Source organism: Bubalus bubalis, chromosome 2, assembly GCF_019923935.1.
Source record: "Bubalus bubalis isolate 160015118507 breed Murrah chromosome 2, NDDB_SH_1, whole genome shotgun sequence".
NCBI lineage: Eukaryota > Metazoa > Chordata > Mammalia > Artiodactyla > Bovidae > Bubalus > Bubalus bubalis.
This window is the reverse complement of record NC_059158.1, coordinates 178,888,413-178,914,110: the sequence shown is the minus strand read 5'-3', so window position 1 is coordinate 178,914,110 and position 25,698 is coordinate 178,888,413. Positions and strand designations below refer to the sequence as shown.

General features: G+C 50.1%; 3 protein-coding genes across 13 annotated transcripts in view; 2 read left to right on the top strand and 1 right to left on the bottom strand.

Annotated features, from left to right (window-relative positions):
• Positions 1-17,218, top strand: part of CEP85 (centrosomal protein 85) — a 36,626-nt gene extending 19,408 nt beyond the window's left edge. For all 3 annotated transcript variants that reach the window (XM_006055442.4, XM_025278680.3, XM_025278681.3), the window contains 8 exons: positions 1,171-1,356; positions 7,714-7,866; positions 8,081-8,232; positions 9,606-9,720; positions 10,632-10,682; positions 13,711-13,818; positions 14,989-15,214; positions 15,530-17,218. In XM_006055442.4, coding sequence (XP_006055504.1) covers positions 1,171-1,356; positions 7,714-7,866; positions 8,081-8,232; positions 9,606-9,720; positions 10,632-10,682; positions 13,711-13,818; positions 14,989-15,214; positions 15,530-15,690 — 1,152 coding nt within the window. In that variant the 3' untranslated portion in view covers positions 15,691-17,218. The remainder of the gene's footprint in view (positions 1-1,170; positions 1,357-7,713; positions 7,867-8,080; positions 8,233-9,605; positions 9,721-10,631; positions 10,683-13,710; positions 13,819-14,988; positions 15,215-15,529) is intronic.
• A 1,162-nt stretch (positions 17,219-18,380) lies between these two features.
• On the top strand, positions 18,381-19,891 carry SH3BGRL3 (SH3 domain binding glutamate rich protein like 3). Its single transcript, XM_006055446.4, has 3 exons — positions 18,381-18,570; positions 19,153-19,320; positions 19,431-19,891. Exons 1-3 carry the CDS (start codon positions 18,523-18,525, stop codon positions 19,494-19,496), a joined length of 282 nt encoding a protein of 93 aa, XP_006055508.1. The 5' UTR covers positions 18,381-18,522; the 3' UTR covers positions 19,497-19,891.
• A 709-nt stretch (positions 19,892-20,600) lies between these two features.
• UBXN11 (UBX domain protein 11) overlaps positions 20,601-25,698 on the bottom strand; it is a 35,049-nt gene continuing 29,951 nt past the window's right edge. For 6 of the 9 annotated variants that reach the window (XM_025278683.3, XM_006055443.4, XM_025278685.3 and 3 more), the window contains 7 exons: positions 24,028-24,242; positions 23,688-23,765; positions 22,607-22,724; positions 22,379-22,482; positions 21,072-21,145; positions 20,855-20,995; positions 20,601-20,774 (listed from right to left, as the gene is read on the bottom strand). In XM_025278683.3, the coding sequence (XP_025134468.1) occupies positions 20,618-20,774; positions 20,855-20,995; positions 21,072-21,145; positions 22,379-22,482; positions 22,607-22,724; positions 23,688-23,765; positions 24,028-24,242 (887 nt within the window). In that variant the 3' untranslated portion in view covers positions 20,601-20,617. The remainder of the gene's footprint in view (positions 20,775-20,854; positions 20,996-21,071; positions 21,146-22,378; positions 22,483-22,606; positions 22,725-23,687; positions 23,766-24,027; positions 24,243-25,698) is intronic. The other 3 variants (XM_025278684.3, XM_025278686.3, XM_025278687.3) reach the window with 3 other exon arrangements.

Sequence of the window (25,698 nt, the reverse complement as noted above, 5' to 3'; positions counted from 1 at the left end):
TTCTTGCCCTCAGAAAGTAAACATTCTAATTATAAAGCATCTCCTGTTCTGCTCTTGAGGGGGCAGAAAAGGCCTGAGGATGGAATCAAGCGGAAGTCCAGGTGCCTTGATATCAGGACATACTTGGGAGAAAAGGAAGGCAGAGCAAGGTTCATAGTAAGGTCCTAGAATTGAGTGATGTTCTGAGAAGTCTTGATCTACCAGCCCTGGCCAAATGAAGAGAGAAGCAGAGGTAGCACTGGATTTAGAGCCATTCCCATTTTTATTCTTCCATGTCTGGGAGCAACTGAGGGAAAACTATGCTTTCACTCAGGTCAGTAGCTCTGAACAATGTTGGCCAAGCTTCTTCTGCAATTTGGGCTTTTGAGTGATGAGTATTAGACAGACTATAGTACTGTACTGGCTTTGCCACCTAGTGGGCTTCTTAAGACAATATTCCATCTTGGAGAATCAGAATGTTAGTGTGAGAATGGCCATTACATAAAATATATCTCAGTCTTCTCATTTACTGATGAGAAAATTGAGGCCTAGGAAGGAGGAAGAATTTGCCTTAAGTCATATAAAGAATGAGTGGAGGGAACCAGGCCTTGAGCCCAGGTCTGCTGATATATTGTCCTGTATTCCTTTGTTACATCACTGGTCCTTGAATATTGCTTTAAGCCAGTGGTTCGAAATTTGAGTGTGCATCTGAATCACCTGGAGGGCTTGTTAAAACACAGATTATTAACATCCGTCCCCAGAGTTTCTGATTCACTGGGCCTGAGAGTTGGACTTAAGAATTTGCATTTCTAACAAGTTCCCAGGTAATGCTGAAGCTGTTAGTCCTAAAAGTGAAAGTCGCTCAGTTGTATCCAACTCTTTGTGACTCCATGGACTATACAGTCCATGAAGTTCTCCAGGCCAGAATACTGGAGTCAGTAGCCTTTCCCTTCTCCAGGGGATCTTCCCAGCCCAGGGATCGAACCCAGGTTTCCCACATTGCAGGTGGATTCTTTACCAACTGAACTATCAAGGAAGCCCCTGTTAGTCCTAGGACCACACTTTGAGAAGCACTGCTTGCAGAAATTCTTAGAGAAAATTGATATTCGACTGCAAAGTATGCTAGGTATAAGTAAAGTACATGGGACTCTCAAGGTAAGGAACAGTTACATATTGCAAATCTTTCTTCAGGAATTGCAGCGAGAGAACACTTTCTTACGTGCACAGTTTGCACAGAAGACAGAAGCCTTGAGCAAAGAAAAGATCGAGCTTGAAAAGAAACTCTCTGCTTCAGAAGTTGAAGTCCAGCTCATCAGAGAGTCACTCAGAGTGGCACTGCAGAAGCATTCAGAGGAAGGGAAGAAACAGGAAGAAAGGGTGAGCTAAGGAGCTGATAGCTTTCTAATTCACAAAAGAATTGGCAGTAAGCCCTTTCCTGCCAAACTGTTCTTGGAACCTGGAGGAGACAATTGGGTGGGACACCCTACATTGACTTCTCATGCAGGACTGGTTTGTTTGAAATGGAACCCTTCATACCTGCTTCATCCCCACAAAACTATCACAGACAGTGTATAATCTCTCCCTGTCTCAGGTTGTGATGGGGAACCAGCTGGCCTAGGTGAAAAACCAGTCTGACCAGTCATACCAAATGGTACTGTTGCAAAATGTACCTGTGGTACATCATTCAGCATGATTTCTTTCACTTCTACCTAAAAAGTGGGTGAAGAATCCCACATATGCAGTTGTTTTGGGAGTTTTTACATATTTGCCAGTGCTCTTAGAATTGCCTCAGGTTGAGATTGGTTTTCATAGAAGGAGCTAAATCTTCTGGTTCTGTTCACAGGTTGCTCTAATACAGATATTCTTGGGGGACCGGTTTAATAATGTTTAGCTCTGGACCACTTGCATCAAAGTCAGCTAAAGCAGTGCTTCTTAAACTTTAATGTGTTTAAGAATCATTTGGAGATCTTGATGAAAATACAGATCCAGATTCAGTAGTTTTGGAAGGGGAGGCAGCCCTGGGATTCTGCATTTCTGACAATCTTACCAGGTGATATTGGTGCATGGGTACAGCATGGACTTAGAGGCTTGTTTGAAAAAAAAAGAAAAGAACTTTTAATCAAAATAATACATGTGTCTAAGTTAAATAACCAACATGTTATCAAATATCAACATCAATATCAGCCCCACTCTACAGAATTAGCTGTCCTCAACTCTTTTCTTTCTCCTGACATGTACGTCTGTATTTTTGAATAGTATTCTCTTACTTAATGCGTTTTTTTGCTATTTTTGTTTCATGAATGCAATATCTTTTCTCTGATGATATTGATTATGCCTTTTGAGATATCTGCATCTGCTTATAGTGTTTCTTTCAGGTCTTATTTTGTTTTTGTGTCTTTCACGTTAGAGGATTGATGATCCTTGAATGAAAGAGTGCTCATATTTAAGAATATAGTATTTTTAAATTGCATGGAAGCTCTGGGTTCATGGAAGTTGCCTGGTGGGCTTCCCTATGGGATGATCAGACTTAGTCTTCCCTTTTCACTTGGGAACCCTTAAATGTCAATATCTGATGTCTCATCTTACTCTCTCTAGAAAAGAATCTTCAGCCTGCTGCCTGGTGGGGAGGCTGGGGACAGGAATGCTTTTGGCCTTTGGGTTCTCAACACTGAGAAGGAAATTAGATTTAAAGTCCCATAGTTCTACACATAGATTCTTATTTATGCTTATTTTCAACCCAGTGCTTCACTCTCTGTCTCTCTCTGCCATGACTGATACCCCTGAGCTGGGCTCTCTCTGATTTGATTTCTCCGCAAAGAATAAATCTCCAGTCTCCTTTTGGGAAAACCTACGGTGAGAATGATATCCAGCTAACCTGAATATAGACTTCCAGTGAATTCCCCTATTTTTCAGGTTTATGGCTGATACCTACCTGCCTCAGGTATCTCGTTTCAAGTAGAGGGATTCTTGTGGGTTGTGAAGGGCACATTGTCTTCCAAGTTGTCTGTGACTCCTACTGCAAATTATAACTCCTCTGCTCCAAATCATTTGCCCTTCCCATTCCCTTTCATATTCTGAAAACATCTTGAACTATCTTATATACTTTTTTTATTTGTTTTTGGGGGGCTGTGCTGCATCTTTGTTGCTGCATGGGCTTTTCTCTAGTTGTGGTAAGCAGGAGCTACACTCCAGTTGTAGTGTGACTTCTCATTGTCTTCTCTTGTCCAGAGCATGCAGGCTTCCATAGTTGTGGCTCTGGGACTCTAGAGTGTGGGTTCAGTAGTTGTGGCTCTGGGGCTTAGTTGCTCCACAGCACGTGGAATCTTCCAGACCAGGAATCAAACCCAAGTCTCTTCAGTGGCAGATTCTTTGCCACTGAACCATCATGGAAGCCCCTATCTTGTGTACTTTTGTCTCCTCTGTTGCCTTTTAAAAATTGGTATTTTATTTTATGCCTGTCATTCTAGAAATATTTTGGAAGGGAGAAAAAATAAACATCTCTGACTGGCCTACCATTTTTTAAATTAAGAGTTGGCCATCAGCATTTTTAATAAGCTTCCCACGTGATTCTGGCGCATATTAAGATGTGAGAATCTGGAGAATCACATGGAGCTTGAACGGTACAGATTGTACCTGGGGTAAAGCTTTTAACTGATTTTCAGGGATCCTTCTTAGTACTGTATTGTCTTTGGATCAAATTAGGCCTGAGCCTCTTTGGCATCAATAAATCTGCCTTATTTTCTGCTTTATCTCCAGCTTCCTTTTTCATAAGCCAAAGAAAAAGCTGTAATAGTAAAGAAAGGTTTCCGTTCAACTAATCTTAATTGATTGCTTGCTTAGTGCCAAGCATTGTGCTGTGTGTTGGGGATTTGATAAAAGCAAAATGGACACAGCCCCTCCTCTCAAGGAGTTTACAGTCTCATTAGCCCTTCCAGATGATTGCTTGGCTTTATATAATATGAAGTGTTTAGAGAGGAATGCATTACCTGTCTCATCAGAATAGACCAGGTGGGCTGTATGTATACTACCTATACGGTTATATATACTTTTGCAATTCAGTTCTGATGCAAACCACTCAGAGTTAGCATCAGGCCCCACAAGTTTAAAGGACACGGTCCCCCAAAAGACTGTGCTTATTTATTATTTCAGATGCCAACTGCAAGTTTTGGGTTCCCTAGATTGCCTATATTTCTGACCAACTGGCTGTAAATCCAGGGGTTCCCATGACACCTTCAGGTTCAGTAATTTCACAGATGACAGTTTTGTTATACAAATCATGATAAGCCAAGAGACAGATAGGACGAGGTCTGGGACAGTCCTAAAAGCAGGGCTTCCATACCTTTTCCCTCTTGGAATTAGAACCTGTCATCCTCCCAGCACATACATGTGTTCATCAACCTGGAAGCTCCATTGAGCTTTGGTGTCCAGAGTTTTTAATTGGGATTTTATCATATAGGCATGATTGAACTCAAATCTCCTGTTTTTGTCCTCTTTTCACAGGAAGTTGGGTTCAACTCCATTGGTTTTTGTAGTGATCAGTTCCTGTTCTGAGTCATCTAATTAGCATAAATGCATTTATGGTACGCTCTGGTCCATTGAGCAATATTGCATAGGAACCTGGAATGTTAGGTCCATGAATCAAGGCAAACTGGAAGAGGTCAAACAGGAGATGGCAAGAGTGAACATCGACATTTTAGGAATCAGCAAACTAAAATGGACTGGAATGGGTGAATTTAACTCAGATGACCATTATATCTACTACTGTGGGCAGGAATCCCTTAGAAGAAATGGAGTAGCCATCATGGTCAACAGAAGAGTCTGAAATGCAGTACTTGGATGCAATCTCAAAAACGACAGAATGATCTCTGACCATTCAATATCATGGTAATCCAAGTGTATGCCCTGACCAGTAATGCTGAAGAAGCTGAAGTTGAATGGTTCTATGAAGACCTACAAGACCTTTTAGAACTAACACCCAAAAAAGATGTCCTTTTCATTATAGGGGACTGGAATGCAAAAGTAGGAAGTCAAGAAACACCTGGATAATGGGCAAATTTGGCCTTGGAGTACAGAATGAAGCAGGGCAAAGGCTAATAGAGTTTTGTCAAAAGAACGCACTGGTTATAGCAAATACCCCTCTTCCAACAACACAAGAGAAGACTCTACACATGGACATCACTAGATGGCCAACACTGAAATCAGATTGATTATATTCTTTGCAGCCAAAGATGGAGAAGCTCTATACAGTCAGCAAAAACAAGACTGGGAGCAGATTGTGGCCCAGATCATGAACTCCTTATTGCCAAATTCAGACTTAAATTGAAGAAAGTGGGGAAAACCACTAAACCATTCAGGTATGACCTAAATCAAATCCCTTATGATTATACAGTGGAAGTAGAAATAGATTTAAGGGACTAGATCTGATAGACAGGGTGCCTGATGAACTATGGAGGGAGGTTCGTGACATTGTACAGGAGACAGGGATCAAGACCATCCCCATGGAAAAGAAATGCAAAAAAGCAAAATGGTTGTCTGAGGAGGCTTTACAAATAGCTGTGAAGAGAAGAGAAGCAAAAAGCGAAGGAGAAAAGGAAAGATATACCCATTTGAAAGCAGAGTTCCAAAGAATAGCAAGGAGAGATAAAGCCTTCCTCAGTGATCAATGCAAAGAAATAGAGGAAAACAATAAAATGGGAAAGACTAGAGATTTCTACAAGAAAGTTAGAGATACCAAGGGAACATTTCATGCAAGGATGGGCTCGATAAAGGACAGAAACAGTATGGAACTAACAGAAGCAGAAGATATTAAGAAGAGGTGGCAAGAATACATGGAAGAACTGTACAAAAAAGATCTTCACGACCCAGATAATCACGATAGTGTGATCACTCACGTAGAGCCAGACATCTTGGAATGTGAAGTCAAGTAGGCCTTAGGAAGCATCACTACAAACAAAGCTAGTGGAGGTGATGAAATACCAGTTGAGCTATTTCAAATCCTGAAAGATGATGCTGTGAAAGTGCTGCACTCAATATGCCAGCAAATTTGGAAAACTCAGCAGTGGCCACAGGACTGGAAAAGGTCAGTTTTCATTCCAATCCCCAAGAAAGGCAATGCCAAAGAATGCTCAAACTACTGCACAATTGCACTCATCTCACACGCTAGTAAAGTAATGCTCAAAATTCTCCAAGCCAGGCTTCAGCAAAACGTGAACCATGAACTTCCAGATGTTCAAGCTGGTTTTAGAAAAGGCAGAGGAACCAGAGTTCCAGGAAAACATCTATTTCTGCTTTATTGACTATGCCAAGCCTTTGACTGTGTGGATCACAATCAACTGTGGAAAATTCTGAAAGAGACGGGAATACCAGAACCACCTGACCTGCCTCTTGAGAAACCTGTATGCAGGTCAGGAAGCAACAGTTAGAACTGGACATGGAACAACAGTCTGGTTCCAAATAAGAAAAGGAGTACGTCAAGGCTGTATATTGTCACCCAGCTTATTTGACTTATATGCCGAGTACATCATGAGAAACACTGGGCTGGAGGAAGCACAAGCTGGAATCAAGATTGCCAGGAGAAATAACAATAACCTCAGATATGCAGATGACACCACCCTTATGGCAGAAAGCAAAGAACTAAAGAGCCTCTTGATGAAAGTGAAAGAGGAGAGTGAAAAAGTTGGCTTAAAGCTCAACATTCAGAAAACTAAGATCATGGCATCCAGTCTCGTAACTTCATGCCAAATAGATGGGGAAACAGTGGCTGACTTCATTTTTTGGGCTCCAAAATCACTGCAGATGGTGATTGCAGCCATGAAATTAAAAGATGCTTACTCCTTGGAAGGAAAGTTATGACCAACCTAGATAGCATATTAAGAAGCAGAGACATTACTTTGCCAACAAAGGTCCATGTAGTCAAGGCTATGGTTTTTCCAGTGGTCATGTATGGATGTGAGAGTTGGACTATAAAGAAGGCTGAGCACAGACGAATTAATGCTTTTGAACTATGGTGTTGGAGACTCTTGAGAGTCCCTTGGACTGCAAGGAGATCCAACCAGTCCATCCTAAAGGAGATCAGTCCTGGGTGTTCATTGGAAGGACTGATGTTGAAGCTGAAGCTCCAATACTTTGGCCACCTGATGCGAAGAGCTGACTCATTTGAAAAGACCCTGGTGCTGGGAAAGATTGAGGGCAGGAAGAGAAGGGGACAACAGAGGATGAGATGGTTGGATAACATCACCGACTCGATGGACATGAGTTTGGGTGGACTCTGGGAGCTGCTGATGGACAGGGAGGCCTGGCATGCTGCATTGCATGGGGTCGCAAAGAGTCGGACGCTTAGTTGTGTCCGACTCTTTACGACTGAACTGAACTGGTCCACTGTGAATAACAAAGACATATTTATTATTTGGGATATTCTAAGAGTTTAGAAGTTACCTCCAGGAACTTGAACAAAGACCAGAGAAATTCTTCTATTATACAGTAGAGCTACCAGGTTTTGAAAACTGCCCAAGAATCCCCTCTTCCTTGCCCTTGAACAGAAAGTTCTGGTGTGATAACTCTGCATTTTATGTCCTAATCTCCAATGGCAAAGTTTGTTCAACTTCCTGCCTTCATGGTAGTAGAAAACAGGTATAGTCCTAAGGTCAAAGACAGTGTTCACTTCAAGAAAATAGTTAACGTTCAAGATGGTAGAGGGGTCAGTGGAGAAGGATTCTTAACATTTCTTTCCAATAGGTCAAGGGTCGTGATAAACATATTAATAATTTGAAAAAGAAATGTCAGAAGGAATCCGAGCAGAACCGGGAGAAGCAGCAGCGTATTGAGACCTTGGAGCGCTACCTGGCTGACCTGCCCACTCTGGAAGACCATCAGAAACAGAGTCAGCAGGTAGCAGCAATGACCAAGCATACCTGGGGCAAGTTGTGGGTGGTGGTGGGGGCTTTCTCAACCTTTGCTGCATGCAGTGACCTTGTGGTGTCCTGAAAGGAAAATTCCAAAGGAGTCAGGTCCAGACTCACATCACAACTGAACTGCAAAGTTTTTGAAATATACCCAAAGTCTTCCCTGCTTGTTGACCTAAGCATGGAATCCTGTCTCTCAGCTTAAGGATTCTGAGTTGAAGAGCACAGAGCTGCAGGAGAGAGTGACTGAGCTGGAGAGCTTGCTGGAGGAGACCCAGGCAGCCTGCAGAGAAAAGGAGGTTCAACTGGAAAGCCTGAGACAGAGGGAAGCTGACTTCTCCACCCGACATAGGTAAATATCCCTGCTGCTGCTGCTGCTGCTGCTGCTGCTGCTAAGTCGCTTCAGTCATGTCCAACTCTGTGCCACCCCATAGATGGCAGCCCACCAGGCTCCCCCGTCCCTGGGATTCTCCCAGGCAAGAACACTGGAGTGGGTTGCCATTTCCTTCTCTAATGCATGAAAGTGAAAAGTGACAGTGAAGTCACTCAGTCGTGTCCAACTCTTAGCTACCCCCTGGACTGCAACCTACCAGGCTCCTCTGCCCATGGGATTTTCCAGGCAAGAGTACTGGAGTGGGTTGCCATTGTCTTCTCCAGATATCCCTGAGGGGTTTAAAAAGAAGCAGAGAGCTAGGTTCTGGTCCTAGCTACCCTACTCACTGCTTGTTTGACTTTGGGCAACTCACTTTACTTCTCTGAGCTTTGTTTTCTTTGGATTGTAAGTAATAGGAAAACTGTTTATGAGCAGGGCCTGTGTCTTTGAGATGGAATGTGAGTGGTATGGTGGTGCAGTGGGGTTTTCCACTGTCCTTTGGAAAGATCCAACCCAGTGCCTGGCATCATAATAGTATTGGGTAATAGTTCTTGAATATGTATGTGTTGAATGAATGGGAGCACTTTATAAACTGGAAAGTGAGTATCTGTATTTGCAGAAGTAGATCCTGGTGCTGATGACTGAGGGTTATCCACAGGGTGAATCTTGTGAAGGCTACCAGGAGCATCTGTTACTTCTCCTTAGCCCTAGGGATTGCTCTCACACAGCAGATTCTGAGAACAAAACAAGATGCTCTAATGTACTCTCAGGGTGTCTTGGGAACTTCTTCCATATTAATAGCAGTTTCTGAAAATGTCGTGGCTGTGTTTCAACAGCCTCTTGGACCAAATCCAATTTTTAATGGGATGGATTGGGTTTCTCATCCCACATTCAACCACAGTAACCCTGTTGTTTATCTCAGCATATGGCCCATGATGAAAGTGATTGTGGTTAGGGGACAAAGTTGGGTCAATCCCAGACTGGATGTGCAAAGAAAAAAGGACTTTTTGTGTTTTTCTGCATTTTCTAAAATTTCTCTATCCTGTATGTGTGACTTTTGTCATTTAAATACATGTGATGAGTGTTTACTTTTAAATATCAAAGAATAAAGATGCCTTGGGTAGGTAAAGAATTGCTGGCACATTGTATAGATGTTGACCTCTAGGGAAGGGAACTAACATAGACTGAGCAAGCAGCTTCTGTGTGGCATTCCCGACTTTAAACAGACCTAAGCAATTATCCCCAGCTATGGCTTGGAAGGGCCTACTTGTCTTGCCCAGTAAATAGCAGTATCAGGAATCAAAGCCACATCTCTCTGATTTAGAGTTCTTGAAGAGGCTACTGTCTTTCAGCCTGCAAGATAAGCAATGTGTGGAAGATGCCAGTGGAGATGGTCCAGCTCAACAAGGACAAGGTCCCCAAGTGGAAATGGAGTCTTGGCAGAAGGAATGTGATTCCCTTCGAAAGGTGACTGAGGGCGTCCAGGCCATAAGGGGGTAGGCTTAGAGGAAGCAGAAGATTGGGTTTTGGTAGGGAACTATGAATTTCTGGCCCCAATCCCCCTAGCATCTGTTACCCAGAGTTTTTCCTTTCTTTTCCTAGAAGCCATCCTTGCATAATAAATTCACATTTTAGATAGCCATCCTTAGTACTGACAAGCAAAGTTAGGGAAGGGCATGCCTCTGAATATCCAAACTTAGATGTACCAAAATGGTGCACTGAAGCTTGGTGCACTTCCTTCATGGCTCAGGCCCTCTACAGAACCTCTTGCATTGAGCAGAGTGGTAGCCAGTGAGGTGGCCCTAATTCAGCATAGAAGAAGGAGCCCAGGACCTTCCAGAGAGACTTGTTTGAAGGTCAGCAAAAAAGACCCAGAAACGGTTCAGAGAGTACCTGAGGTCTCATAGGACAGGATTCTGGACCTGTTTAGGTTCCCTCCTTGAACAGTGGGATCAAAGCTATAAGTGAAAAACTGTCACAGCCCTGAACAGGACTGGCTTCGTTAAACTGAATTTTCAGTTATGTCCTCTACCAAAGAACCAGAAGGTACACTGGCTGTATGTGAAGTTGATTCTGCTGGCCGACAGTCATCAGGGTGAAGGTGTCTCTCTCCACCTGACTTCCCCATGGTAGTCATAGGTCCTTTGCATTGCATTCCACTTTGTTTAAACCTCTGTGCCTGGAGCACAGGACTGTGAAGCTAAGTAGCCAGGATAGGGAGTCTGGTTTATATTTCTTGTTTTCACTCTGTTCTCACTATTAATTGGCTGTAGCCAGTTGAGATAATAGTCAAATTGCAGATCTTAGTGCAGCCTCTTGCCATCTGGCCCCACTATTAGCATGTGCTTGCAATCGTCCTTGATAACTTTGCCTTTCAGATTGTGGAGAGGCAACAGCAGAAGATTGATCAGTTGCACTCACAAGTACAGGTGAGCTGGAATCCTTGGGACATGATGGGCAGGACTTGATGGGATTTCTAGAATTCAACCAACCCTATTCTTTGCCCTGCGATTTGCTCAGTGTTAAGAGTACCAGCTTCGGGCTTCTCAGGTGGTGCTAGTGGTAAAGAACCTGCCTGCCAGTGCAGGAGATGTAAGAGACACAGGTTCGATCCCTGGGTGAGGAAGATCCCCTGGAGGAGGGCGTGGCAGCACACTCGAGTCTTCTTGTCTGGAGAATCACATGGACAGAGGAGCCTGGCAGGTGGTCCATAGAATTGCCAAGAGTCAGACACAATTGAAGTGACTTAGCACACATCCAGGGGTACAAGCATGAGACCAAATCAGTGCTTGTGGCTTACAGTCTTGTTGGGAAGGGGTTTCATTCAGCACAGTGCAGTGAGAGCATCCATATTACCCTGGGGGAGCATAAAAGAGTCATTGAAAGTAGGGGAGATCAAGGAAGGGTTTCTGGAGACCATGAGGCTTGAAGAAGGAGGAGGAGTTAGCCAGGCAATGAGGAGGCTAGCATAGGATGGTATTGAAATTCTGATAGAAGGAACATCGTGGGTAGGAACACGAAGGCATGTGACAGCAGGGTTTATGCATGGAGCTATAAGTCGTTTGCATGTTGAGTAAGGTGGCAGCTGGAGAACTGGGCTATGAGAGGGCTTGGACTGTCCAGTGAAGTTAGCTTTTATTCTTTAGGTGGGTGACGGGAATCAACCGTAGCATTTCGTTGGGGTGTGATATAGTCAGGTTTGCAGCTCAGACTTGAGTGTGGAAGAAGATTGGCAGTTGGAGAGAGGCAAGGCTGGAGGGCAGGTCTGTTGCAGAAATTAAAGACAACTCCTGGTTTCTATTTTGGACCAGAGTGGGAGTGTCCTTAATTGGGTTCTCCAAGAAATTCTAGGTACAGGTTCTCTCTGGATTCTAAAAGAGGCTTTCGTACCAAAACAGGTGAAATGCACTTCCACCGAGGAACAGCTGAAAGCTCAGTCCTACTGTTGCCTTCATGGGTCTATTTAGTTCACAGATTTCAAGTCCTCTAAAGAGATAGTCAAGCCTAGTGAATGTTTACATCCATTTATTTTATTACTGTTATTATTTTGGATCTCACTGTGCAGCTTGCAGGATCTTAATTCTGTGTTGGAGATTGAACGTGGGCCCTTGGCAGTGAAAGCAGGGAGTCCTAACCACTGGACAGTCAGGGAATTCCCTACATCCATTTAAAATCCCAAGATTTTAGTAGTTTTTAATGGATCTCAAAGTATGTTTCCTGGAACTCTTGACAACATTTTATTTATTTATTTTTAAAATATTTATTTTTGGCTGTGCTAGGTCTTTGTTGCTTTGAGAGGGCCTTCCCTAGTTGGAGCAACTGGTTGCCGCTCTCTAGCTGCAGTGTGCAGGCTTCTGATTGCAGTGGCCCCTCTTGTTGCAGAGCACAGGCTCTAGGGTGTGCAGGTTTCAGTAGTTGGGGCACAGGGGCTTGCTCACCTGCCCCAAGGCATGTGGGATCTTCCTGGACCAGGGATTGCACCGGTGTCCCCTGCATTGCAAAGTGTATTCTTAACCACTGGACTACCAGGGAAGCCCTCCACAACATTTTAAATGTATATTTACCCATGATGAGACTTCTAAGACAAATTAAAATGTCAGGTGAATTTGGTGGAATTAGGTGGATTCAAAATGGTCACCTTGGGTCTTTCGTGGTGGTGAGACGTTCTCCTTGGCTGTTTAATTTTTTATTAAAACAAAATGGAAAAGCTCAGAAATATTATTTATACTTTATTTGTCCAAATCAATTTCAAAACCAGAGGGAAATTGGAATGAACAGAATGAGAGGCAAAAGATAACAAGTCTATACCTCCCTCTCCTGACCCTGACCACCGCTATACACATACACACACATACACATAACTAGATTAGGTGACAGAGAGTGCCCTCTACTCCTTCTCATCTCTGTCAAAAGCATTTAATATACTATGCTATAATGTACTCTCAGGGTGTCTTGGGAACTTCTTCCATATTAATAGCAGTTTCTATTCTACCATTGCCATCATGTGGGTCTATTTAGTTCACAGATTTCAAGTCCTCTAAAGAGATAGTCAAGCCTAGTGAATGTTTACATCCATTTATTTTATTAATATACAATGCTTCCCTGGCGGCTCAGTGCGGGAGACGCAGGTTTGATCCCTGGTTTGGGAATATCCCCTAGAGAAGGAAATGGCAACCCACTCCAATATTCTTGCCTGGGAAATCTCATGGACAGAGGCTCCTGGTAGACTATAGTCCATGGGCTGGCAAAAGAGTGGAACACATCTTGGTGACTAAACAACAGTTGTCAAGGGCATTTGGCTGTGAGCTCCTCAAAGATGGGAATGTCTGGTATTGTTTTCTGTGTCCCTAGTGCCTGTCAGTAGTGAGTGCTCAATCAATAATTGAACTCAAACGACATTTCTTGCCGTCGAGAAAGTTATAGTCTAATAGAGGAATCAAGTGCGCAGCCAACACATGTACTCATGAGCCATGAGTATTAGTAGCAGGGCAAGGTTGGGATTAATTGAATCTGATCTGCAGATGAAGAAAGGTTGAGGTGGGAGGTTTCCCAGGTGACTGGCAGAGCAGAGGGGCATTCTGGGCAAAAGCAAAGAAAAGTGAGCAACAGTATTGGCGCTGGAATCTTTGGGGATGAAGGCCAGTCAGTCAGTGTGACTAGAGTGGAGGTGATGTGGAGGGTAAAAAGAGGTAAAGATAGAGAAGTAGGTCAAGGCCAGGCTGACCTGTTAATAGAATGCTCTTCTGAGGAGCCTGACCTCAGATGGTACATGGTCAGGGGCTTGAGAAGGGTTTTGATGGAAAGTCACAGATCAGGGTTGTTCTAAAATAATCTTAGCAGCAGTGTGTGGGCAGGGTGGGGCTTTACTATTATGTAGTCCAGACCAGAGGCAATGTGGTCTGACCCAGACTTGTTGCCTCTGATGTGTTCTCCCACCCTCCTTGTCATGGGATTCAGAGCCTAGAGCAGGAAGTGGCTCAAGAAGAAGGAACAAGCCAGGCCCTGAAAGAGGAGGCCCAAAGGAGGGAGACAGCCCTGCAGCAGCTGCGCACAGCTGTGAAAGAGGTGAGCAGCACCAGCTAGGCCTCTTGGCATTATCTTTACAAACCTAATTTCTCTGGTACTCTACCCATCCCTACTCCCACAAGACCCCCCACATTTTGAGAAGTCTCTTACTAAGCTTTTTTGGAGGAGTAAGAAGGAACATTGCATCATCCTTTATATTAAAGGTCCTAAGCCTATCTTTGCCTGTAATTATCCAGTAATGCATTTTGGATATGGAAAATCATTCTCTCTTATTTTATCTTCTTGCAGCCACAGGTTTGTGGGGTTGGGGATGAAGGGTTCAAGAAGACTGAAGGTTTGGTGATCCTCCTGGAGTAAACAGAGCTGTCAGCAGGGGGCGGTCAAGGTCACTGGCCAAGTGCCTAGGAAGGAGTCTCCCAGAGCAAAGATGGTCATATGGCCCAGTGTGGGTGAAGGGCTGGGACTAGTGGAGGAACTCTATTCCTTGTCTTTTAAACAGAATAGTGGTAGGAAGGGAAGGAGAGTATGTTAAAGCTGTTGTGGGAAAGGGAGAGAAAGAGACACAGATACACATGAATGAGCTGGTCTCTGTAGTGAAGCCTGACTCCACCGAGGTGAAGGGCTGAAAAGGCAGGGCACTCTTCAGCACTGTGTCCTCCAGGTCAGCAGCTTCTTTAGCCCCTAGCCATCACCTTCCCAGTGGCCACTAGCTGTCACGTTGTCTTTCTCGCCCACTTTATTCCTCTGACACACACTGATCAAGCTGGCTGGTGGCCACTTTTGTCAGGGTGGCAAGGAGAGATTGAAACCAGTGTCTCCTCAGATTTCACAGTTCACGTTAAGCCTTCTCTAATAGCCTGGCTAACAGAGTTGGCTGAGGGACTGGCTTCAGATAGAGTTCCGAGGAGCGGGAGTATCTTCTCTGGTTCCTGAACAGAAACCTGGAGGCTGCTGACTCAGTCTGCTGGGGTGCAGTTTCCTCTCCAGTGCTGCGGTCCTGTGGGCCCAACCTACCTGCAGGAGAAACAGCCTGATATTGATGGGGGAAAGGGCAATGCAAAGCCTGTTAGTAGGAGTGGGGAGGGGGGAACATTGCCTTTGTCTCATAGCTTCCCCTCAACACACCATATATGTATATCCACATTCGTGTGCAGTTACTCTGCTTCTCCCTGGGCCTGAGTTAACATGCTCACCTGTCTATCTGCTCAGCTTTCAGTACAGAATCAGGACCTCATTGAGAAGAATCTGACGCTCCAAGAACACCTGCGACAGGTCCAATCAGGGTCCCCATCTTCATCAGACACAGCTCAGCTGGCATTGGAGCTGCACCAGGAATTGGCCAGTTGTCTTCAAGATCTGCAGGCTGTCTGTAGCATTGTGACCCAGAGGGCCCAGGGCCACGACCCCAATCTCTCCCTGCTCCTGGGCATTCACTGTGAGTCCTTAGACCAGTCTGGGACCTAGGAGATAATGGCTTTCATTCTCCTCTCACCCCTATCTACCTTTCCCAGTTAGAGGTTCAGTAAATCTGTTTTGGAAGCAGGCATCCTTATGGGTACCTGGGTGTAGGACAAACAAAAGCGGCCCTTAGGCAGCAGGACTTTTAGCCCATTATCCCTAGCTGTTTTGTAAAAAGTGCCATGTTCCAAGACCACAGGCCTTAGGGTACTGTCTGTCCACACTGCCCCCTCCACATGGAAGTGTCTTTTGACTTATTAATATTCTGTCAAAATGTTCTTCTCCTCCCCAGCTGCACAGCACCCAGGGACTCAACTAGATTTTCAGAAGCCAGATGTAATCAGGAGAAAACTGGAAGAGGTTCAGCAGCTACGCCGTGACATCGAGGACTTAAGGACCACCATGTCAGATAGATATGCCCAGGACATGGGAGAAAACTGTGTCACACAATGAGGAATGCTGGGGGTGGACAAGCTGTGTTCCCCCAGGGAGAATCTGGTCTGCTGAGAGCACCGTCCAGCAGGTTCTGCCCTGACAATCTCTTGCCTCCTATCTGCTGCTATTCCCGGAGAGAAGGGGTGGGAGGGGGGAGGTGTGAGCCTGCATACAGGGCCAAGGGCCTGTGAGAGAATCTTGTCTGTCCTGCCCAACTCTGGCTTTGCCTTGTTGGGTTGCATTTATCCTGTCATCCTGATTCACTCTTTTAGGGTGAGTTACTAATTAACTTGCAGGTAAATCCTCACAGACTGTTTACTGGTAACAAGCTGATGTCAAAGGCAAACAAACAGGCTGTTTAACTCCCTTCCGCATCCTTTGGGATGGATCCACATTCATTCCCACTCTGTACCTTGGTCGTGCTGATGCCCAAAGTTCCTTAGAAGGGCCGGGAAAGGCTGAGTACCAGTAACAGTAGCCATTTGAGAATCCTCCGGCCCTCTGTGCCAGCCTTCCTGGGACCTGCCTGAGCTGGCTTTGGACTTTCCTAGGCCCAGGCCCACTCCTCCTTCCTCAGGGCTCTTATTCTCACTGATGCCTCAGGGTGATCTGTTCATTAGCAAAGTATTTGCTAGGACTGGGGGCCTGGGGATTACACCCAGGGCTCCTTCATCTCTGCTATCATGCCTATTTACAGGAGACCCACTTGAGCTGCCCCGTGCCCTTGGGGCCCTGGTCATGTAGTTAGCACAGCCCCTTTGTCCTTTGTTCTCAGGCTGGCCAGGTAGCCCCTTCTTGGGCTTTGAGTGCAAACTGTTCTCTATGGTTCTGGGTTGATACCACAAGGCACTGTCAGGCTGCTCACCCCCTTCCCCCAAGGCTGGGCCAGTGCCTGGCCTTCTGATTTGTGCCTCTCTCGTGTTTGGGGATGGGGGTCCTTTCCCTTTCCTATTCTGGGCTCCTTGAGAGTTCAGAGTAGCCAGTACAGGTCAGCTTCAAGGTATAGCGTTTGTGTTTTTAGTTGTTTCTCTGGGGCCTTTGGAGCTGTGCTTTCTGGTTTCTCTTGCCTCTTTGTTGAGAGAGCATCTTGTAGTTGTTTGTGTCTGGTCCTTGGGCCAGCTCAAGGTTTCCTCTAGATCTGGAGCCAGGGCCGTGTGAGGGGGGGTCCTGAGCAGTTCAGGAGTCCAGAGCCAGCCACTGGGAGGTGGTTGCTAAGCTTTGGGCTAGCAGGGCAGCATCCCGGACCTCACACCCAGGCCTGAATGAGACTCCTTCTTAAGTGTTTTTACAAGTTGGTGTTTTATTTATGGAGTGACTTAACCCTCCATTCAGAGCATCCCCACCCAGCTGTCCCCTCAGCCTCTGGGCTCCTGCCTGCTAAAAGCAGAGCTGCCTTGTTGGTCTCCACCCTGAATTGGGAGCCCAGCCACCATGCTCACGGGTATTTTTCCCTCATAAAGTTTATAAGCAGTTATTTATATGAATCCTTGTTATGTCAACTGGTTTGTATTGCCTATTTTGTTTACAAAATAAAAATTTAACAGACTCCTCAGTTTTCCATTGCCTTCCATCGCCATTCATACTCCACCCCTCATTTTGGCTTGTCAGGGCCAAAGCCTGGGTGTTTAGCCAAGTTCTCCGAACAGCAGCAAAGAGGGAACTTTGGCAGGTCCAGCCTCATGTTTGTATCTCTACCACTTCTCCTCTGTCTGTGGAGATGGATAAGATCTCTTCCTACAGCACTTTCTATTGCGTGACGCTGCCTTGAGTCATACAGCAAGTTTGTCATGGAGTTTCAGTAATCCTGACAAGGAAGTCTGCTGCCTGTGGGTTGCTGCAGGGAAGTGGCTTCCCCAGAGCAAGGCAGGGCACTGTTTGCCTCCAGGAGCTAGGCTTGTCTTCCTGGGTTATTCTTGGGGCCCTGGACCTGGGGAGACTTCTGAGGGGTGTCATGTCCCACCACAGACAGATAGCTGAGTCTCCAAATTTGGGCTGGTTGCTGCCTCGTACTGTACTCCCTGCATTTTGCTGGTAGTAGGTTTTTGGAGGGTCATCTGCAGCATGAAGTCCGGGTGGGGCTGGGGCCACCCCAAGACCAGCTGTGGATTTTTAACAAGGGCCCAGCCAGACTCGGGAACCCCACTGCCAGCCTCTGCCTGCACCGGGTCCAGAGCTAGAAGCCTTTCTCACCTTGGCCCCCATTTGGCTTTTTGAGGGCGTGGCCCTGTCTCCAGCCACCACCTTTGTCTCAACCTGCCTATCTGAGCGGAGAGGAGCTCTGGGGAAAACTCGCAGCGAAGGGTTGTCACTGTCGTGGCGTGCCCCGCGGGGTTAGCTATGTGTGGGTGGCCCCCAGGACAATGCTCGACGGGAGCCAGGTTCCCTGGGCGGGGAACTGAGAACAGCCCCGAGCCTTCAAAGCCCGGAGCTGAGCAGCGGCGTCGTGGCACCCGGGGGAGGGCAACCAGTTGGGTGCAGCAAACCTGGGCGAGGCTGAGGCGGCCTCTGCCAAGCCCCTCCCCCCGCCCTTTCCGTCAGATCGCTCCCTGGCCTCACACTGTGAGCCCCAGGCCGGGGGGGCTGAAACGGGCGGCCCTGCGTGGGACGCGGGTCCCCGGCGCGCCCAGTCCCCAAGGGGGAGGGGAGGGGGCCCGGCGGTGCGCGGGGCGGGGTCGCGCAGGCCCCGCCCCGGCCGCGCGCCTGTCCGCGCCGCCCATTGGTCCCGAGAGCGGTGACTCGCGGGCTGAGCAGGAAGGAAACCGCTCCCGAGCGCGGCGGCCTCGTCTCTAGGCCGTGCAGCTGCTGCCACCGCCGTCTGTCTGCCTGCCCTCCCGTCGGTCCACCCGCAGCATGAGCGGCCTGCGCGTCTACAGCACGTCGGTCACCGGCTCCCGCGAAGTGAGTGTGCGCCCTGGGCTAGAGCGCGGGCGGCGGTTCCGGGGCTCTGGACCCGGCGCCTGGGACCCGCCCCCAGGGCGGGGGCGCCGAGGTGCTGGGCATGGCCTCCGGGAGTTGGGCTGGGGGCAGGTTCTACAGCCCCATCCTGAACCTTGAACATTTACTGAGGGCATCCTGGGTCCTCCGCACCCCCACTACGAGGCCGATCCTTGACCCTGTCCTTATCTGGCCCTTCCTCTCTCCACTGTGTCTGTACTTGGGGCGGGGGTGGCCCCTTACCAGCCTCCACCCAGGCCTGCCCTGCTGTCCCCTTGCTGAGCTCCTGGCTCTCCCCACCCTGAATTTCTCTCACTTACCTTCACCCTGACTCCCCTCCTCATGGTTGGTGGTCCCTCTCTCCTCTCACACCACCACAAGCCTGACTCATCCTTCCAACTCCCTGTAGCCAGAACCCTCCCCTAGGGTGTGTAGGGGGACAGGGGGGACCATAGCTCCTGACCATAGCCCCTTTGTCTCTGCCCAGGGTTCTCCCCCTCAACCTTCCAGGCTGCCCGCTAACCCCTACCCGCCCTCTGCCCCCAGATCAAGTCCCAGCAGAGTGAGGTGACCCGCATCCTGGATGGGAAGCGCATCCAGTACCAGCTAGTGGACATCTCCCAAGACAACGCCCTGCGGGACGAGATGCGAGCCTTGGCCGGCAACCCCAAGGCCACCCCACCCCAGATTGTCAACGGAGACCAGTATTGTGGGGTATGGGCATTGGGTGGGGTGGAGGGAGCGTTACAGGAGGATACCAGCCAGAGTCAGACCTGAGACAGAACACCAGCACTCTGGTGACCGCTTCTCTTCCCCTCCCCTAGGACTATGAGCTCTTCGTGGAGGCTGTGGAACAAAACACACTGCAGGAGTTCCTGAAACTGGCCTGAGCCAAGTCAGCCCCCTGGACTTCGTCATCACATTCCCCCCCCACCCCCCCAGCCATCACCCCGGCCATGAAGGACCTTGTGACCAACTTCCCTGTTATTCCTAACCTTCTGAACGGGGAGCCTCTCCCCTCAACCCAAGACCCCTTCTCCTCCCCTAATTGTAAGCCCCCTCTTCTCCATTCAGCAGCAACATTCCTCACCCACCGGTCTCAGAAATTGTCTTAAGCAACAGCCCAAGTGCTGGTTGTCCTCAGCTCGGTCCTGAGGCTGCCACCCTGCCTGGCACTGGCTGATGGGCACCTTTGTTGATTCCATTAGCCAAGGCTCTGCCAAAGGCCCCGCAATCCCCGTCCGGGAGCACCGCAGAAACAATTAAATGTTCCATTCCATTGGCACCGTGTCTGTCTGGTGTGGCCTGTGCCTCCCAGGTCCAGGCTCTGAGCAAAGCTAGTGGTAGACGTGATTGTGCTGAGACTGCTCGGTGGGCAGGTCGACTGGCAGTCCCGTGTGGCACCTTTGTGTGTGTGACAGTGCATGTGTTTGGATATATGCCCAGAACACACACACACACGATTGTGTTGGACCGTGGTCTCTAGAGATACTGGGGGGTGGGTCACCCTGCAGTGCTCATGCATGTGGTGGTGTCCACGATGCGCTTGTGCCCGGGTGTGCACTGCATGTTTGCATGCCAGTCAGTAACAGGGCGGTGCCCTGTGCCCTCCTGCCTCTGTCCCGACAGCTCAGCTCGGTGTGGGGGTGTCGTGGAAGTGGGTGCCCAGGTGCAGTTCTGCCAGGGCGGGGGCAGTGGCTCTGATGCACTGTTGAAGTATCCCTACGTGCTTGTCCTGTGTGTGTCTGGGCGCAGGGATCCGCTGGCTGCACGCTGGCCCAGGAGCCGCTGGGCTGGGGCGGGGCCCGGGCCCTCCTTCCCCTAAAGCAGCTAAGCCCTCAGGGCCGAAAGAGGAACCTACAGGACAAAGACCCAGGGCCAGGGCCGCCCGCTGGGGCTCGGGTTACAGCGGATCGGGTGGGCGCCGCCCCCTCCTCCGCAGAGCTAGCGCAGCGCGGCTGCCCCGCCAAGAGAGCCTCGCGGAGCAGCCGGTATCAGGCGGGCGGGCGGTTTATTTGGGGCCGGGGGCGGGCGGCGAGGCCCGACGAACCCGAAGCAGCAGCGTGGCGTTGGGCACCAGGCCCGCGGCCTGCAGTGTGAGCGCGTCGTCGTTGTAGACTGTGGGCGGGAACGTACTGAAGATCTCGAAGGTGCTGGGCTCCACGGCCCTGGGGACAGGGAAGCACAGATCAGGCTGGGTCGTGGCGCTTGAGCCCCACTGCGGTCGCCAGCCGTGCCCCGCGCCCACCTGGCCTGTGCGAGCAGGGCGCGAACATCGCCGACCCTGTCTTCCGGCCGCATCATCAGCAGGAAAGCCTGCTCGCCGTTCTCAGATTTGATGCGCAGCATGGAGAGCGGGGGCGCCGGCGACTCCGGAGACTCCCGGCTCCTGCGGACCCAGAGGCCGTCAGTGCTCCCCCGAGGAACTCAAGCCCAGCGTCCTCACCTCTCCACTCGGCCCTCACCTCGCACGCTCAGCAGCCAAAGCAGACGTCTCCACCACGATCTCCTGGATCCGGACAGGCAATGGGCAGCAGTTCTGGAAAGCATTGATGGAGTGGATAGAGCCCTGGACCCTGCCAGAGTCAGGGCGTCCCCCAACCCCTACAGGGGACATCTCCCTGCCCAGGGATGGATGAGACCAGTGAGCCAAAAGGGGCCCAGTGTGTAAACTGGGGCCCAAGGAGAGGAAACAGAAGGGACGCTTTGGGAGGTGGCTCCATCATTCCCTCATTCTAGTGGGGAAGACAGAATCCGACAGCGACCCTGCTGGATGCCTAACCCAGCATTTCCCTAGGGAAATGACACCTGAGCTGACTGAAGGATGAAGAGGAGTTCTTAGAAATGGAAGGAGGGGGGAAAAGGATATCCCAGATAGCATAGATGAGAGAAGGCTTCTGAGAAGAAGTGATATATTCGAGAGTCTGGAAAATCCCATGGACGGAGCCTGGTAGGCTACAGTCCATGGGGTCCCAAAGAGTTGGACACGACTGAGCGACTTCACTCTCTTTCTTAGTTCATGGGGATCAGGCTGGACTGGGAAGAAAGAAAAGGTAAAAGATGGGAAGAGGACCAGGAAGGAATGACAGGCTTTACCTAGGAACCACTGGAGGGTTTCAACAGGGATGAGCCAAGATCCAATTTGCATTTTTAAAAGGGCACAGAGGCTGCTGGGGAAGGATGGCTGGCAGGGTGGGAGTGGAGGTGAGGTCAGTGAGGGGCCACTGCAGTTATCTGGGAGACACGGGAGCCTGGGCTAGGTTGGCAGGGACAGAAATGGAGAGAAGAGATGGATTTGGGAGCAGTTCTGGGGATCAACAGATCTGGTAGGACTTGGCCACGTGTGGTGAAGGCAGAGTCGGGGGTAGAAACGGGTTTGGTACCTTTCACGGGGAGAAGAGGCCAGGGAGTGAGAAGAGGGAATGGCAAGTTCTGTGAAGCCCAGGAAGGTGTATTTTAGACTGAACCTCGAGAGGGTGACCTGGACTTGGGCTCACCCCCAACCTAGAGTCCCCTGACCTGCCCGTTCTTACAGCTCCTGCTCCCATATTGTGCCAGATGCTTTCTGGTCCCTACTCAGAGCCCTCAGCAGCTCCATCATTTCCAGGAGACAGTGGAACAGCTAGCTGTGAGGGGCCTGTCTCTCCATGCAGGCCATCCTGAGAGGCCCCCAAGCCTGAGCCTCCAGATTAACCACTGCTCTGGCCAGCTGGGCGAGGGTTGATGGCAACCACACACACAGTAAGGCCCAGAGAGCCAGGGCTGGGCTCACCTGCAGGGTGTCCCGGATCGGGCCCCGGATGTCAATCACCTCGCCTTGTCGGATCACAAATTTGGGGAGCCTGTTCAGAAACTTCTCGGCGGTCATCCTGGAGCCTACAGGGAAGGCATCGGGGAACCTTGGTCGGGCAGGGACTGGAGTGATGGTGGAGGAGGCCCACCTAGAGCTTGTTGGGCAGAGCATTCCCACCACCTGGCTCAGCCGCAGGGCTGAGCTCACCTGGATGCTCTATGCTGTCCAAGGGTTTTCGAATCCTCTGCAGGCCTACCACGCGGCCCTCACCTGGGAATGGGTCCAGCCCGTGCTCTGGGTAGACCTGACCGCGCAGGTCACTCACCTGGCAAGAAGGAAGGGAAAGAGCGGCAGGCACAGCTCTTCAGCCCTGGGCTTCATCCCCACCCCTCCGTCCCAGAGACCCCAGGAATAGGCCCGCGGGGTGGCCTGACACAATCCCCGTTTTACAGATGAGGAAACTGAGGCCTGGGAGAGAGCAGGAGAGCTGCCGTTTGTGCAGCTCTCACCCACCTGATCCCTGCTCTCCCTGCAAAGTCCCCTCATCACGCCAGCTGGAGTCACAGTACCGACATCCCCCTCCCAGAGCAGGGGAGGGATGAGGGTGTTTAGGAGAGGGCAAAGCCTGGCTTGGCACGCACTGCCTCGAACACCCCCGGTCGTGACTCACGGTAGTTTCCAAGCCCAGCTGGCACGCGCTCCCTCACATGCTCACATTGTGGAACTAACGCACCACCCTCGGGGACACCGCCTCAGGTTGGCCCAGTCACCCTCATCTCACCGCCCACCACCCCCACAGCAGGGGGCTGGCTGCACCTCAAGTTCTTCAGTCTCAACATCTGCCTCCTCCCAAGGCACTGCCTTCCGCCCCAACCAGGAGACGCCAGGAGCCCCTAGGGGGAGCCAGGTCCCTTTTGCATGGACGCTTCACTGTCCCCAGTTGGTCCAGGTGTCCTGGACGTGGTGGAGGAGGGTCCCAGGCAGCTGAAGGCTGTGCTTCGAGGCAGCCAGCAGGGGGCACTGCCTGCTGCTCGGCCACCAGCCTTCCCTGCTGCAGGCTGCTGCTGCTGCTGCTGGAGCCCCAGGGGCCACCACGGCCTCCCAGCTCCCTTCCCAGGCTGGTTTCAGGCGCCCTCTCCTTCTGGAGAGGTCATCAGATGGTGGTGGGGAGGGGGGGTCCCCTGAAGTGGGGCAGCGCCTCTAGGTGAGGCCTGAGAAAGCAATCCCACCCCCCCTGCAAAATCCCCACACTGGGAGTGAGTGAGTGGTTCCGGGATCAGCCCATCACCTTAAAGGGGACGCCATCAGGGTACAGCCACTGGAGCTCTGAGGGGAAGAAGCCATCCAGTATGTCTCGGAGGCAGCGCTGTGGGGACAGAGGTCGGATGAGGCCTGGGCTGGACCCTGTTTCCTGTCTAGATGGCAGGCTATGGGGCCAGGCTCCCTCTGTGGATCCTACTCTGGAAGTAAGAGCCCCAGGGCTCGGGCGGGTAGGGGTGCTGCTGAAGGCTGCACGTGAGCCTGGGGTGCTGGGGCAGAGCTGGGCCCATTTAATGGTGAGCAAGGGGTTGGCCACCGGAGCAGCTTGAGGGTGCTTGGGCCTGTCTCCCCATCCCCGTCATTCCTACCTGTGTGGAGGGATCGTGGAAGGGCCGGAAGGGCCCATCAAACATCACAATGCCATTCCGGTAGAGCCTCAGCGGGATGGGTTCAAGGGTCCGGTGCGGCACTCTTTCGGGCACTGGCATCACCTGGGTGTCGCTGTCCTCCACCAGCTCGCTGAGATCTTTCAGGCTGGCCAGCAGCCTGTCAAAGTCCACCTCGGGAGGAACCAACGAGTCCCCTGGCAAAGCGGATAGACACCCATGAGCCTCTCTTAGGGACTGCTGTGTGTTCCGGGGCCCTGGCTTCCATGGCCCCCTCCCATGCTGGGCAGGGGACTTAGCATCTCTTTAAGTGACCCCCCTGGGGAGGGAGAAGGACAGCTGACCTAGATAATAATACTGGCTATCTTTTAGTGAGCATCTGCTTTGTGCTAGGGGTTTACCGTCTATTATCCTGTTCTCTCTTCATGCCAACCCATTGTAGGGACCATGAACATCCCCATTTTCCATATTAGGAAACAAAGGGCTAGAGGTTAAAGGCTGGCCTAGCGACACACGAGTAAGTGGTGGGAGCAGGACTGATCCCGGGTCAGACATGCCAGGCATGGGGTTAGCAGCTGAAAGGCTCAGTGCTGAGTTCCCAGCGGTCTGAGCCCAAATTCCAGCTCTTCCCCTCCTCCCTGTATCACCCTGGTCAAGTCATTTTACCGCTCTGCACCAGAGCATTCTCTTCTGGAAGGGGATGATGACAGTACCAGGAGGGCTGTGAGGATCCAAGAGGACCGCGTAAGGCTTCCAACAAGCATGTGTCTGTGTCAGCTACTGTTAACAAGTCCACCGCGCAGGAATGGGCCTCAGGCCAGGCCAGGGGCTACGAGCCAGGGCTTATTTATCTCCATTTTACACATGAGGAAACAGGCCCACAGAGACGAAAAGTGACTTGCCCCAGGCCACCTGGCGAGTTAGAAGAAGTGGTTGACCTGAAATCTGTTTTCCCACCCATCTGCACCATCAGGAGAGGGAGGCGAGGGTCAGGACAGCCACTGGACAGAATGGACATGGGACAGACCTTGGATTGGACATATGTTTCTTGAGTCACAGAGCCCTTTGACAAGCTGACAGCTTTGGCCTCTGCTTCTCCATATAGCTGTTCCTAAGCTTCATGGGGTGCAGGTGGGGTGGTGGGGACAGTCAGGACAGGTGCCAGCGCAGAAAGGGGGACAGGGCAGCTGGGATGCTGGTGGGGGGCAGGCCAGGAGCCTGTTCTCAGTCTTTGAAGGGATCTAGCCCCCAAGTCAGAGAAGGCAATGGCACTCCACTCCAGTACTCTTGCCTGGAAAATCCCATGGACGGAGGAGCCTGGTAGGCTGCAGTCCATGGGGTCACTAAGAGTCAGACACGACTGAGCGACTTCACTTTCACTTTTCACTTTCATGCATTGGAGAAGGAAATGGCAACCCACTCCAGTATCTTGCCTGGAGAATCCCAGGGACAGGAGAGCCTGGTGGGCTGCTGTCTATGGGGTCGCACAGAGTCGGACACGACTGAAGCGACTTAGCAGCAGCAGCAGCAGCCCCCAAGTAAGTCATCTACTAGGGTGGCAAGGCTACAAAATACTGATGACTGGGGACTTCCCTGGCAATCCAGTGATTAAGACTCTGTGCTTCCAATACAGGGGGTGCAAGTTCGATTCCT

Bases quoted from the DNA above. Each gene is read 5' to 3' on its own strand.
- SH3BGRL3 (XM_006055446.4), top strand. From the start codon at position 18,523: ATGAGCGGCCTGCGCGTCTACAGCACGTCGGTCACCGGCTCCCGCGAA. The intron at 18,571-19,152 runs GTGAGTGTGCGC...CTCTGCCCCCAG, and splicing joins CGGTCACCGGCTCCCGCGAA to ATCAAGTCCCAGCAGAGTGA. The intron at 19,321-19,430 runs GTATGGGCATTG...CCCCTCCCCTAG, and splicing joins ACGGAGACCAGTATTGTGGG to GACTATGAGCTCTTCGTGGA.